This window comes from Pteropus vampyrus, unplaced genomic scaffold (genome assembly GCF_000151845.1).
Source record: "Pteropus vampyrus isolate Shadow unplaced genomic scaffold, Pvam_2.0 Scaffold275, whole genome shotgun sequence".
NCBI classification, from domain to species: Eukaryota; Metazoa; Chordata; class Mammalia; order Chiroptera; family Pteropodidae; genus Pteropus; species Pteropus vampyrus.
The window spans coordinates 1,009,504-1,022,448 of NW_011889056.1; the positions used below are offsets into that span (position 1 = coordinate 1,009,504).

At 55.6% G+C, this 12,945-nt stretch overlaps 2 protein-coding genes across 5 annotated transcripts in view; both read right to left on the minus strand.

Annotated features, from left to right (window-relative positions):
• UBL4A (ubiquitin like 4A) overlaps positions 1 to 178 on the minus strand; it is a 20,015-nt gene extending 19,837 nt beyond the window's left edge. Inside the window, exon 1 of the mRNA XM_023520654.1 lies at positions 32 to 178. Coding sequence (XP_023376422.1) covers positions 32 to 178 — 147 coding nt within the window. The remainder of the gene's footprint in view (positions 1 to 31) is intronic.
• Positions 179 to 4,785: 4,607 nt separating this feature from the next.
• The window catches only part of G6PD (glucose-6-phosphate dehydrogenase), a 14,395-nt gene continuing 6,235 nt past the window's right edge, over positions 4,786 to 12,945 (minus strand). For all 4 annotated transcript variants that reach the window (XM_011375569.2, XM_011375570.2, XM_011375572.2 and 1 more), the window contains exons 3-13: positions 9,805 to 9,842; positions 9,613 to 9,721; positions 8,703 to 8,920; positions 7,666 to 7,824; positions 7,440 to 7,565; positions 7,010 to 7,103; positions 6,459 to 6,645; positions 5,968 to 6,203; positions 5,825 to 5,901; positions 5,613 to 5,705; positions 4,786 to 5,512 (exon numbers count right to left, since the gene is read on the minus strand). In XM_011375569.2, coding sequence (XP_011373871.1) covers positions 5,422 to 5,512; positions 5,613 to 5,705; positions 5,825 to 5,901; positions 5,968 to 6,203; positions 6,459 to 6,645; positions 7,010 to 7,103; positions 7,440 to 7,565; positions 7,666 to 7,824; positions 8,703 to 8,920; positions 9,613 to 9,721; positions 9,805 to 9,842 — 1,428 coding nt within the window. In that variant the 3' untranslated portion in view covers positions 4,786 to 5,421. The remainder of the gene's footprint in view (positions 5,513 to 5,612; positions 5,706 to 5,824; positions 5,902 to 5,967; positions 6,204 to 6,458; positions 6,646 to 7,009; positions 7,104 to 7,439; positions 7,566 to 7,665; positions 7,825 to 8,702; positions 8,921 to 9,612; positions 9,722 to 9,804; positions 9,843 to 12,945) is intronic.

Genomic DNA, 12,945 nt, shown 5'->3' on the forward strand with positions numbered 1-12,945 from the left:
ACCCTGACATCGCCCACGGCACCCTGATCACCTGCACTGGGAGAGCTGGGGCCACCGCTGTCAACTGGAACTGTCTTTTTGGAGGGCAGCAGCTGGGTGGCGTGGGAACCTCAGAGACATCTGCGCCCTTTGACTCAGGGTTCCCTAACCCCGAGGTCACGGACTGATACTGATCCATGGCCTGTTAGGAACCGGGCCGCACAGCAGGAAGTGAGCAGTGGGCCAGCGTGGGAAACTTCATCTGTATCTGCAGCCGCTCCCCAGCGCCAGCATCACCGCCTCGGCTCCGCCTCAGATCACCCCGGCATTAGATTCTCATAGGAGCGCCAGTCCCTGGTTCCAAAAGGTTGGGGACCGCTGTTTTGATCCAGTGACCCCATTTACAGAAACCTTCCCAAGGAAAGAGTTCAAAAGACAGAGAAAGCTCATTGAGCCAGGCAGTGACAGACCTGCGGTTAGAATCCAGTAGCTTCTACACTAGCATACACAACACTCTCATTCTCAACAAGATCAAGGTGATCGGTTTCAGGACCCTGCCGCTGCAGTCGGGGGTTAGCATTCAGGTTTTGTCCTGGAATTTGGGATTCGAAATGATGCTGACGATCTGCCAGGCACTGACATATTTGTGGCTACTGAACCGTGGGCACCATGCCCTCCCGAGTGGTCTTTCCTGCAATGCTTGCACTTGTGGTGCCCACCAGAGGAAGTTCCTGGGACTTGCACTCCTGGGCTGCCGGCCAGGTCTGGGGCATCTGCCAGACCGCTAGTTCTTAGAGGACAGTGTTTACATCTTACTCACAATAGGCATTTTGGAAATGGTGGTTTAATGAGTCCCCTCGAGGGTCCAGAGGCACAGCCACCATCCCCAGGTGTATCACGTGAGTGACGGGCCAGAGGCCTGGGATTCAGTTTCCGAGTGTGCTGTGCCTCATGGGGCAGCCTTGTGCAAGTTCCTTATATTCTCTGGAACTGTTTTTTGATGGGAACGTAGAGAGGATTAGACCCTCATGTCACGGGCCCTCGTGTTCCTGCCTCAGTGCAGGCAAGCACAGAAGGTCTCCTCTGGGCCCTCTTGCCTGTGTGCCGGTGAAGCCCCCATAGCTGAGGTGCCATCAACTAATCCCTCATTCCCTTCTCTCAGAGTAGACACTGACCGTTGGGTTGTCAGCTGATGGTAACCAGATGGGCCTGTGTGCTTCTGCCTCAGTGTAGGCTCCCAGAGCTGAAGTAACAGCTGACTGTACTCAGCTGGGACCTCTTGCCTCTTCCCTAGATTAGGCAATCAGATTTCAGTGACAGCTGAATGCCCTCATCTGGCGTCATCTCTGCCACAGTGTGGGAACCCAGAGCTGAGGTGACAGTTGATTTCCCCCACCCAGTCCTTCTTGCCTCTGCTTATGCTTAATGACCCAGAGCTGAAGTGACAGTTGATTTCCCCCACTCAGTCCTTCTTGCCTCTGCTTATGCTTAATGACCCAGAGCTGAAGTGACAGTTGAGTACCCTCATCTGTCTCTCATGACTCTCCAGTTCTGGGTCCTTAAGCCTCACCCTAGTCAAGGCATCCGGAAGGTAAATGTTAATTAACTGCCAAAACGTGGCCCCCCTGCCTCTACCCCAGTGGTAGGCACCAAAGCTGAGGGAACTGTTGGCTGTCCTCACATGGCCCTCCTTTTCCATCCTAGTGTAGAGATTTGGTGCCAGTGGAAAGCCCTTATACCTCAGCACCAATGTCTGAGGTGCTCGGGTGACAGAGCTGAGGTGACAGGTGTCTTTCCTCACTTGGGACCTTTTGCATCTGTCCCAGCATAAACACACAGATATGAGGTGACAGATGTCTCCTCACCAGGTCTGTCATCCTTGTTTCCCTACTGTAGGGCCCCAGAGCTGAGGTGACACTTGTCTCAATTCAGCGAGGCCCTAAGGTCTGTGTCAGAATTTATTCACCGAGATGACGTGACAAGTGACTGTCTTCATCTGGTCCCTCACGCTTGTGCCTCATTGTAGGTACCCAGACTGGAGGTAACAGCCAAATGTCCCCACCTAGGACCTCAAGCCTCTTCCCCATTGCAGGCTCCTAGAGCTGGGATGACAGTCGATTGTCCTCATCAAGGCTTTCACCTCTTTGTCCTTCACAGGCACTGAGGTCAGGTGACAGTTGAATGTCCTCACCAGGGCCTTCATGCCTCTGTCACAGTGGAGACACTCAGAGAAGGATCAGATCGGGAGGTCCCTGCAGTCCTCTGTCCCCAGTCACATACAGTCATCATGTGCTGGGCACCCGGGAGGAGCTGGGTCCCTCCTCCACTTCGGGCTCCCTCTGCTGCCCCAACTTGTATCCCCCCACACTTCTGGGGGCATCCTCCTCAGTGATGCCATGTCACCAGGTTCCACAAGAGACCTGGGGCTCTGGAAGGACTATCCCCAGCATGCTGCTCTGCTAGGTTTCCCAGTCTGTAAACATCCGGGGTACTCTGGGCACGAAGATCCCCACGGGGTCAGGAAGGGCTCCTGCACCTTTGCTTATTTGGTTTTCTCCCCGAGGGTTCACTGTCCCCCTCAGGCCCATATTTTGAGGACTTGAGGTTCCAGTACTGCAGGCCAGGGCCGGTGGGAATTTAGATGTATCTGCCCCTAAAGCAGGCAAGATGGCGCCCTCTGGTGGTAAACAGGGGGAAAGCATGGCCACGTCTTTAGGGACCCACTCTGCTCCATTCCTCCATTTGGTCACCATCTTGGGTGTCCATGACTCTTGTGTCATCTCAGGCCTTTTGCAAAGCCTCATCTTCCCCCATCACAGCCATGTGGCTGCACCTCAGAGTCAAGGGCAAGACCCTCTGTAGCCACACTGGAGCCAAAGGGTTACAGGGAGTCTATGAGTCCCTAGGTTGTCCCCACTTCCCCTTTTCCAGGCCATAGGCTCTGGGAGTGAGGACCAAGACCCCGGCCCCTGGCCTCCAATCCTGTCCACGCGGAGCCTGCTCAGGTGCTCTGCATGGACCTGGCCCAGGAGAGACCACAAAATCCATATTCCAGCCTCAGGAAGTCACCTTAAGGGTCTGTAACCTGTCTTTGTCCCATAAATCTTGTTCCCCTATTCAGCCGGGTACAGGTGAACTTGACCTCCCTCCTCCCACAGCTTGGAGATGCCACTTGCCCTGCTTACAGGAGACAGGGAGTGCAGGCGTGGTGGCCGGGGATGCAGTTTGTATGTCGCATGTGTGGGGAGTGCTGACGTGCCGTCCTAGTGTGTGGGACGGGAACAGGCCAGCCCACAATGTGAGTCATTTGTCTCTGTATTGCTTTTGCAGACACTTGGGCGGGAGCCTCCGCTCACCCATCCGACCTGGCACCTAGCACTCCATCTGTCAAGCTGCACCGGGTGTCCGACTGTTGCCATCCCAGCCCAGGGAGACCGTGCAGGAGTAAGAACAGCTGGTCCTCAGCGGCAGGTCAAAGATGGTTGGAGGAGAAAGCTGAGAAATCGCCTTCCCAAGCAGGGGTAGGGGACAGAGGGACCACAGGCCAAGCTCTTGCTAACAGCGTGAGGGCCTTCCCCCCCCTGGAACAGGGCCCTGCGTGTTTTTACCTCCCTAGAGACAGAGCTTTCCTCCCCTGGCCATTTGCTGGGTTCTTCCCTCCATAAAACATACCACCATCTGATCGTTTTGTTCCTAGTTGACAGCATCCACAAGAACCCAGGCCCCTGAGTGCGGGGACCGTGGTGCTGGTTCCTGCCACCTCCCTGGCACTCAGCTGAGAGGACTGAAGAGAGGGTGGGACACATGCTCGGGGGGTGGGGTGGGGTGGGGGTGCTGCCTCTGTTGGGAGTATACTATGTTGAACAGTAGCTCCCCAAATCCATGTCTACTTGGAACCTCGAAATGTGGCCTGACTAGGAAATAGCCCATCTGTAATCAAGGGAAGTCAGGTTGCAGCCGTGCTGGGGTGCGGTGGCCCCGCCCCTACTCCCAAGCAACTGTCATCTTTGTAAGAAAAGGGAGGCGGGCACATAGGGAGACAGCTACATGAAGACAGAGACGGAGGGTGACGTCTACAAGTCAAGGCCCGCCGGCCACCAGAAGCGGAAGGGACGAGGAAGGCCCCGCCCCTAGAGCGGCGGAGGGCGCGCGGCCCCGCCCACTCTCCAGCACCGGGAGAGGATAATTTTGCTGTAGTTAAGTCCCCCGGCGTATGATGCTTTGTCAAGGGGGCCCTGGGGGGCGAATACAAGTAGGGACTCCATGACCTCAGAACTCTGGCCGTCGTCTGCCTCACAGTGGCCGGGCTGTGGCGCCTCCCTGGACTGTCTCCTCCCTCGTGGCATGTAATGGCCATCACAGAATCCCATTGCCTCTCCTTCCTAAATACTTCTTGCCTCCATGGACTGGCAGTGTGTGCGAACAGCCCTCAGGGATCCCCTGAAATGACCTGGCTGGGGCGGGGACACTGTTTGGGGCAGAGGCCTGTGTGAGCAGCGTGCGCAGGGAAGTATTCGGGTGGAAGGTGAAGATAGCGCAACGTCGCCTTGTATCCCATGGAGTCAGGCAGAATGAGGGCACAGAGGTGAGCAGGACTCTGAAGGCACTGCGACACGTGGTCACGGGTGAAGGACAGCCAGGTTCCTGGCCCAGTGCAGGGAAGCGGGTGACAGGGAGGGGATGAGGGGTGGGTCCCCGGAAAGGCAGGTGGCCACAGGCTCTCCACCAGGTGGGCTAGCCTCGGGTGCAGGCACCTTCCTCCACGGTCACAGGTGGCAGGAAGGAAATGACCAGGGGACAGGTGGATCTGTTTACATATTTAATGGCAGGGAGCTGAGGTGGGGTGTCCCACCTGCTGCTTCTGCTTTTCTAATAGCGAGGGGGGCACCTGTGGGTTGGGTGGGCCATGGAGTGCAGAGTTGGGCTGGTGGGGGCAGCTGGCGGGGCGGAGGGACGTTCAGAGGGCCCAATACATAGGGGATTGCTGGCGGCACAGAAGTCCCTTCAGTGGGTGACCAGGAATGTACAGTAGTGCTGAGGCTGGTGTGGACACGTTTGCTCCCTTTCCCCAGGTTCTGAGGGGCTTGACCACAGCCCCTGGGTGTGTGGGTTGGCCACTGGCCCGCTGAGGCCCACCCCTGGTCCTCCCCCTCGCCCTTAACTCCTGTCCTAGGCCAAGGACCCTGGGACAGACAGAAGGGCCATTCTTCTCTTTCCTTCCATTGGGGCTCAGCCTTGTGGACAGAAGCTGGCTCGGACAGGGCCAGTGGTGGCTGGGGACGGTCACAGCACGAGTGTTAAGTGCTCAGTGGTAGAGGAATGTTGCTGGGCCCGGGGCCAGGAATGCGAGGCTGAGGTCTATGGTCCCGAAGTTTTCTCGACGTGGGGGCAGGTGATGGGAAGGTGGGGAGGGCGGACAGACGGGGTGGGCTCGCCCGGGGCTTAGAGCTTATGGGGGTTCACCCACTTGTAGGTGCCCTCGTACTGGAAGCCCACTCTTTTCATCAGCTCGTCTGCCTCCGCCGGGCCTCGGCTGGGAGAATGACAGGCAGAGGGGAGATGTGAGGGGGCTGGGTCTCGGCACCCTCCTTCCCATCCCTCTGCCCCGGAGGCTCCCTCGCCTGCCCCCTCACCTGCCGTAAACGTAGGGGATGGGCTGGAGCTTTTTGCCCTCGATTTCATGCAGCAGCGGTGTGAAGATCCGCCAGGCCTCCCGGAGCTCGTCACTGAGGGGACACACTGTGGCTTTGGAGGGTGCGGGGACACGGAGGGAGGGAGGGAGCTGGCCGCCGCCACTGCCCAGAGCCCTGGCCCCTGCCACACACGGGCACGGGGTCACCCTCACCTGCGCACAAAATGCATCTGGTTCCCACAGAAGACGTCCAGGATGAGGCGCTCGTACGCGTCAGGGAGCTTCACATTCTGCGAGAGGGGGTGTCACTGAGGCTGCCCGCGCACAGAGTCCCCCGCCCAGGGCCGGGCGCCCACCTTGTATCTGTTGCCGTAGGTCAGGTCCAGCTCCGACTCTTCGGGGTTGAAGAACATGCCGGGCTTCTTGGTCATCATCTTGGTGTACACAGCCTCGTTGGGCTGCACGCGGATCACGAGCTCGTTGCGCTTGCACTGCTGTTGGAAGATGTCGCCAGCCACGTCTCGGAACTGCAGGCGCACCTCGGCCTTGCGCTCATTTAGGGCTTTGCCGCAACGCAGGATAAAGGGCACCCCTGGGTGGGGGACAAGGCCGGTCTCAAGAATGGCTCTGCGTGTGTGTGTGTGTGTGAGTGTGACAGGGTGCGTGTGTATGAGTGACAGTGAGTACACGCACGCACGTGTGTAGCGAGGTGGCCCACCCTGCTGGCCCTCTCCCCTCCCGTGTCCCATGTGGCGGTGACCACTGCCCCCAAGTGGACCGAACCCCAGGAGAAGAGCTCCATGAGGACACGCCAGCCCTGCCTGCCAGGCTCGAAGGTGTCACCTACCGTCCCACCTCTTGTTCTCCACATAGAGGACCACGGCTGCAAAGGTGGCGGTGGTGGACCCACGGGGCACTGTGGGGTCGTCCAAGTAGCCTTTGGTGGCTTCGCCCTCTCCGTCGGGGTTCCCCACATACTGGCCCAGGACCACGTTGCTCGCCTTTGCCTCTGAGATACATTTCAACACCTTGACCTGGGAGAGAGGCGGGGGAGCGAGGGGCCCCTTGGGTAACAAGGCGAAACAGCCTGTGCATGGGGCCACATGGCCCAGTAGGGTGGGCTTCCTGGAGGAGGAGATACCCATTCAGCTTTGCCCACCCAGCCAAGGGCACGGCCATGGCCCCATTCCCGACCCATGGGCCCTCCAGGAACGCCTCCTTTTTTCTGAAGAAGTGGAGGCCTAGGGAGACAATGGGTCTGCCCTTGGTCACACGGCAGTCACTGTTAGTCCCACAACATGACATGTTGCGCTTCCGACTCTTAGGCCAGGGCACCCCGTGCTCAGGGCTGGTCGATGGGGCTGGCAGCGGGCATGAGGAGGGTGCGCCCGCACCCACCTTCTCATCTCGGACATCATCCGAGTCAGTGGAGGTGGGCTTCTCCATGGCCACCAGACACAGCATCTGCAGGAGGTGGTTCTGCATTACATCCCTGGTGGGGAAGCGGGTAGAAGTCGGGTCAGGGGCCTCCAGGTTGGGAGTGAGCCCGCCTTGGACCCCTCCTCTGTGGCCAGGTTCTGGGGATTTTCGAGCACCAAGTTACAAGACTTGCTTCCTGGTCCTCAGTGTTTGCCAGGTGCCCCCAAGGAAAGGAAAGAGACGGTGACCCTCCCGTCGCCACCAACTGCTCAGATACTCCCGCTGCAGAATTTGAACTCGGGGTGGGGGAAGGAGCAGCCCCCTACAACAGGGACGGGAGACCCCACGGGGAGGTGGATCGCGCCCCACGCCCGTGCAGGCCTCCTGGGCGGGGGAGACAGGCTCTCACCGGATGATCCCAAATTCATCGAAGTAGCCCCCACGGCCCTCAGTACCGAAGGGCTCCTTGAAGGTGAGGATGACGCAGGCAACGTTGTCCCGGTTCCAGATGGGGCTGAAGATCCTGTTGGCAAACCTGGGAGAGGAGCGGGGCAGAGGCTGGTGGCGCATCCAACGGGCAGCAGCGGGGCAGGCTGGGCCCCCCGTGCCTGCCCCAGACCCGGCGCCGGCCGCACCTCAGCACCATGAGGTTCTGGACCATCTCCTTGCCCAGGTAGTGGTCGATGCGGTAGATCTGGTCCTCGCTGAACAGGGAGGAGATGTGGTTGGACAGCTGGTCGGAGCTCTGCAGGTCCTTCCCAAAGGGCTTCTCCACAATGATGCGGTTCCAGCCTCTGCAAGAGCCCAGAGCCGTGTCACCCCCAATAACCCCTCCTCAGGGCGTGGGACCAGGCGTGCCCTGGGAGCTAGTGGGGGAGCAAGGGGAGGGTACCTCAAGGGCACAGCTATCTTCATGTGTTTAAAAATGGGAAAAGGTCCCTTTGTTTGCTAGACCCCAGTAAGAGTTAACGTGGCATTCTGCGTTCAAAACCAGGACAAAACGAAACAGATGACTGGCTTTGGGAAAACAACAGAGCGCGGGCAGCAGGATCCTCATGGAGCAACACTGCCACCTCGTGGTCATGGGGAGCACTTTGGGAAATGCCAAAAAGCCAGAGACTCAACCGGCAGTTTCATGGAGTCACACTGCCATCTTGTGGTAGTAGCGGGAACTGCTGCCAGGGACATTTGGATTTCTAGAGAGATGAACCTGACAGTCTACAGCAGCGGCCCCCAACCTTTCTGGCACCAGAGACCGGCCTGATGATCTGAGGTGGAGCTGAGGCTGTAATCTAGCGCTGGGGAGCGGCTGCAAATATAGATGAAGCTTTGCTCACCGGCCTGCCACTCACCTCTTGCTGTGTGGCCCAGTCCCTAACAGGCCACGGACCAGTACCGGTCCATGGCCCAGGGGTTGGGGACCCCTGGTCTACAGGATCCGGAATGTAAATATGCGTGGTAGAATTTTCAGTAAGGCTTGTCAGAAGCTATCATACGATAGCCTCCCTTACAGCCTCCCTTCTTTGTAGAGCTAATTAAACAGGAGCATCCATCTTTTTTCAGACTCCCTAGACCAGTTTGCCCCAGGGGCTCTGGATAGCTGCCTTGGCAGGCCAGGTTAAGGCAGGGCACACCTAGGAGGCGGGAAGGAGGGGCAAAAGACAAGCCTTACGTCTGGCTCATGCAGTTCTCTCGGATATTCTTGGTGACAGCCTCATAGACAGTGGGGGGCAAGGCCAGGTAGAAGAGGCGGTTGGCCTTTGACCCCTGGTTGAGGGTGTTCATGTGGCTATTGAGACGCTGATAGGAGGCTGCGTCGTCGTACTGGCCAGCCACGTAGGAGTTGCGGGCAAAGAACTGCTCCAGCTTGGGCTTCTCCTCAGGGGTGGCCTGAGAAAGACAGACACAGGGGAATCGGACCCTCCTCAGCCCTCCGTCGCTCACCCCATGGCCAGGGAGGCTCCCTCGGGGATCAGCAGTCCTGGCCCGACACTGGATTCACCCCTGTCTTGTCAGCTCTGCACACCCACAGGGGGAGGCCAGGGCAGCGGGAACACTGCAGGAGATGGGACCCAGCAGTCGCAGGCTGGGCCCTGTCACCCCTGGGGACCTAGTGCCCCAAGATAGAAGTCAGACTTCAGGAAAGTTCGACCTGGGAGAAACGCCTCTCTCCAAAGTCATTACCCCCAAAATCAGGTGTGTTGGGAAAACACAGATCTGTAGGACTGCCATGGTAGAGAGGCTTTTCCCGCTTCTGGACCCAGGGCACAGCAGGGAGGAGCTAGGGAGTCCAGGCGAGGGGCAGCTGGGAAACCGGGGGTCTCAGGCTGGAAAGGTCCCTGCCCCCACTCTGCGCCCAGTGCTCCTCCCGTGATCACGGAAGCGGTGGGCGCAGGTGGGCAGAGCTTGTGCACCAGTCTGGCAGGACAGTGTGGGTGGCTTTGAGGAGGGCAAAGAAGTTGTTCTAACAGGCCCTGCCACTTCGCCAGGATAAGGGAGGAGGGCCGGGGGGAGGAGGAACGGAGGGCGGGAGTGGAATGGGCCGGGGGGATGCCCCCCGCAGAGATCCCCAAGCCACTCACTTTGAAGAAGGGCTCGCTCTGCTGGCGGATATTGGCCACCGTGAGACGTGAGCGGGCATAGCCCACGATGAAGGTGTTTTCGGGCAGAAGGCCATCCCGGAACAGCCACCTGAGGGCAGAGCATGGCCACGTGGCCTGAGCCGGGAGGGCAGGGAAGGCGAGGAGGGTGAAGGGCAGTGAGGGGACACTTACCAGATGGTGGGGTAGATCTTCTTCTTGGCCAGGTCACCCTGTGGCAGGGGAAAGAGGCATGGTTAGGAGAGGCTGGGGACACGACCTAGATCACTTCCCCTCTTGGAGACCCAGGTACTCACTCGGGGTCACCACTCAGCCCCAAGCACACCCACCTCGTCCCTGTATGTAGCCAGAGGACATTAAATTAGAACCCGTGCTGGCCCTTTATCCTGACCTTGAGCTGATTGTGTCTGTGTGTCACAGGAGCCACCCTGAGGTGGACAGACCTTGTGCTGACAGGAGGCACCACGACACCGACTAACCTGGCCACCGTGAAAATTCCATTCTCTGGAACTGAATAGTAATGAAAGGAGCACACATGGAAACTCGTGAGATGTGGCCTTAAATGCTCACGTCAGCAAAAAAAAAAAAAAAAAAAAAAAAGAACGGCTCGAAACTAATGAGCTAAAGCATTTAATTTAAGAAGTTAGAAACAGGACAGTAGACCTTTTAAGCCAAACAAATCACGAGGCAGCAAATAATGAAAAACAAAAAAATTAAATGGAAAACAAACTAACCACACCAAAAAAGATGAACAAAGCCAAAAGGTGGTATCTGAAAAGGACTAATAAAAAACAGATAACTCTCTGGCAAGATCGCTTTTTAAAATGCACCAAGAATTAAGAGTGCGATGTGACAAAATGATAGTTACGCAACACAGAAGACGGTTTTATGAGCAGCCTTATTCCTTGTTTGACAAATTTCAAGAAAAATCCAACCTATCAAAACGGAGTAAGGGACCTGAGTGGGAGACAGTCATTAAAGAAAGAAGCTTGCAGCCCCCAACCTTCCCACCAAGACAACCCCAACCCTGACCCCAGCACAGGAAGCTTCGCCTTCTGGTTCTACCAAAATGCCAAGGAGAGAGAGCTCCATTTTGAGACAAAGTCTGCTGCAAACAGCACGGGACCCCGTCGCAGAGCAGAATCTGCATAATGAGATCTATGAGGAAGGTCAACGGGGGAAGGTCCCACCCAGCTCATTTGCATTCAGGGACGCAGATGCGAAACCCTACAGAAAACACTAGAAAACCCAATGGTGCAATGTTAAAAACGTAATGCGTCAGAACCAAGTTCCAGGGGCACCTTGGGAATAAAAGGTGGGTCTGATATCAAAAAGCACAAAATCGTTGAAAGTCACATGAACAGATCGAAGGCGTAAAGTTAGAAAAATCATCTTCATCTATTCCTATTTATTGATTTTTAAAAATCTAGCGACCTTGCTAAACTTTCTTAGATATAGAGAAAGTGTTCTAGAGCGTTCTACATCTATCATGATATGAACGCTTATCAAATTAGGGATAAAAGAGAACGTACTTATTTAACTTGATAAAGGACACCTGTAAAACCCCACAAACATGGGGAAGTGTGGGGGAACGTGGAGAAATCCCCTTCAAAAATCTGGGAGCAAGAGAAGTACCTGCTATTGGCTCTTCAGTCAATGCTCAACTAGAGGCCCGCGCAGCAAGGCGGGTGAATGAAAACGGCGTAACGAGCAGAAAGGAAGTGACAAAACGGGCGTTATTCGTAGATGACAGTCTGTTGAAACAAGATCACCTCGAACCGAGCTACAGGAAAATTTTTATAATGACAGTTTAGCAAGGTTACCAGGGCTAGATGAAATAAATCAATAGATAGGAGTAAGCACAGATTTCTTAGGACACAGAAAGCAATAACCTGAAAAAAAAAAACAAAACAAAACGATAAATTAAGGCTTCGTCAAAACTAAAAACTCCTGTTCATGAGACACTATTTAGAAGAGGAATAGACAAAACACATACTGGGATAACATATTCACCAAATGTGTCTGTATCCAGAATATATAAGCCAACCGACAACAAAATAAGACAACCCAATTCAAAATGTGGTTAAAGGCTCGATCAGACACTTCACGAGGAAGAGAAATGAATGGCTAATAAACATGTGAGGGAATGGTCTAGGTCTTCAGTTGTGAGAAAAACACAAATTCAACCACAAATAGATACCACTTTACACCCACTAGGATTTGCTGTACACGGAGCGTTGGACACGGCGCGGGGCAAACGCTGTACGTGAATGTTCACAGCAGCCTTAATTGATGAAATCTCCAAGCTGGAAACAATCCAAATGCTCAAAATGATCAACGGGTGGATGGACGAGCTGTATATTCACACGATGGGCTTACTGCTCAGTGACAACAAGTGACAGCTAGCGATCCCACCCAACACAGGCAAATCCCAAAAACATGCTGAGCCAAAAACCCAGACACGAGACTGATTATGAGTCTTGTGTCTCATTTAGCTGAAGCTCCAGATTAGGCAAAAAATAATCTATCGTAACAGAAATTACATCAGCGGTTGTCTGGAGCAGGGGGTGGATTGGCTGGCGAGGCCATCCGAGAATTTTCTGAGAAGATGGAGACATCCCATATTGTGATAAAGGTGTGTAACCAATTGTACAGTTGAGCTTCGTGCATTTCGACGTGTGTGAATTTTGCCTCAAAAAACAAGACGGAAAAAAAACGATCATCAAGCAGAGGGTGGGAAGTGTGTGAAGCAAGATGGCAGAATGTCGTGGCAGCTCGGCGGTGGACAGTGGCTGTTCGACGTGCTATTCTGTCAACTTCGTGCGCATGTGAAATTTTCCAAAATAAAAGTTCGGGTGCGACACACGGCAACTGTGAGCGGACAATACGGTGGACCCCACAAATGAGACGGGAGACTCACGAGAAAGAATCACCAAGTTCCTTCTCCCCAAGCTCTAGTTCAGTCGCTGCGGCCATTCCAGCGTGCTTTATTTTGTAACCTGACAAAGGAATTCTCCCCTCTGGGTGGATGAGGACGAGGCAGGGATGTCACAGGCTCCTGGAGAACAGAGCAGGGAGCCCTTTCATCTGCCCACCCTGTAATTGGAGCACGGGATGAGTCTGGGAGCAACCCACGCTCGGTGGGGCGTCGCCAATCAACAAGGGGGAACATGCCTGGCCAGGTGGATCAGCCCTCGCCCCAGGCAGAAAAACCAACCCCAGAGATAGAGAACCGAGTATCTGATGTGAGGTTACCTTTTAGAAGCACCGTGACCATTGCAAAATGGAGGCCATGTGATCAGAACCAAAGCGATC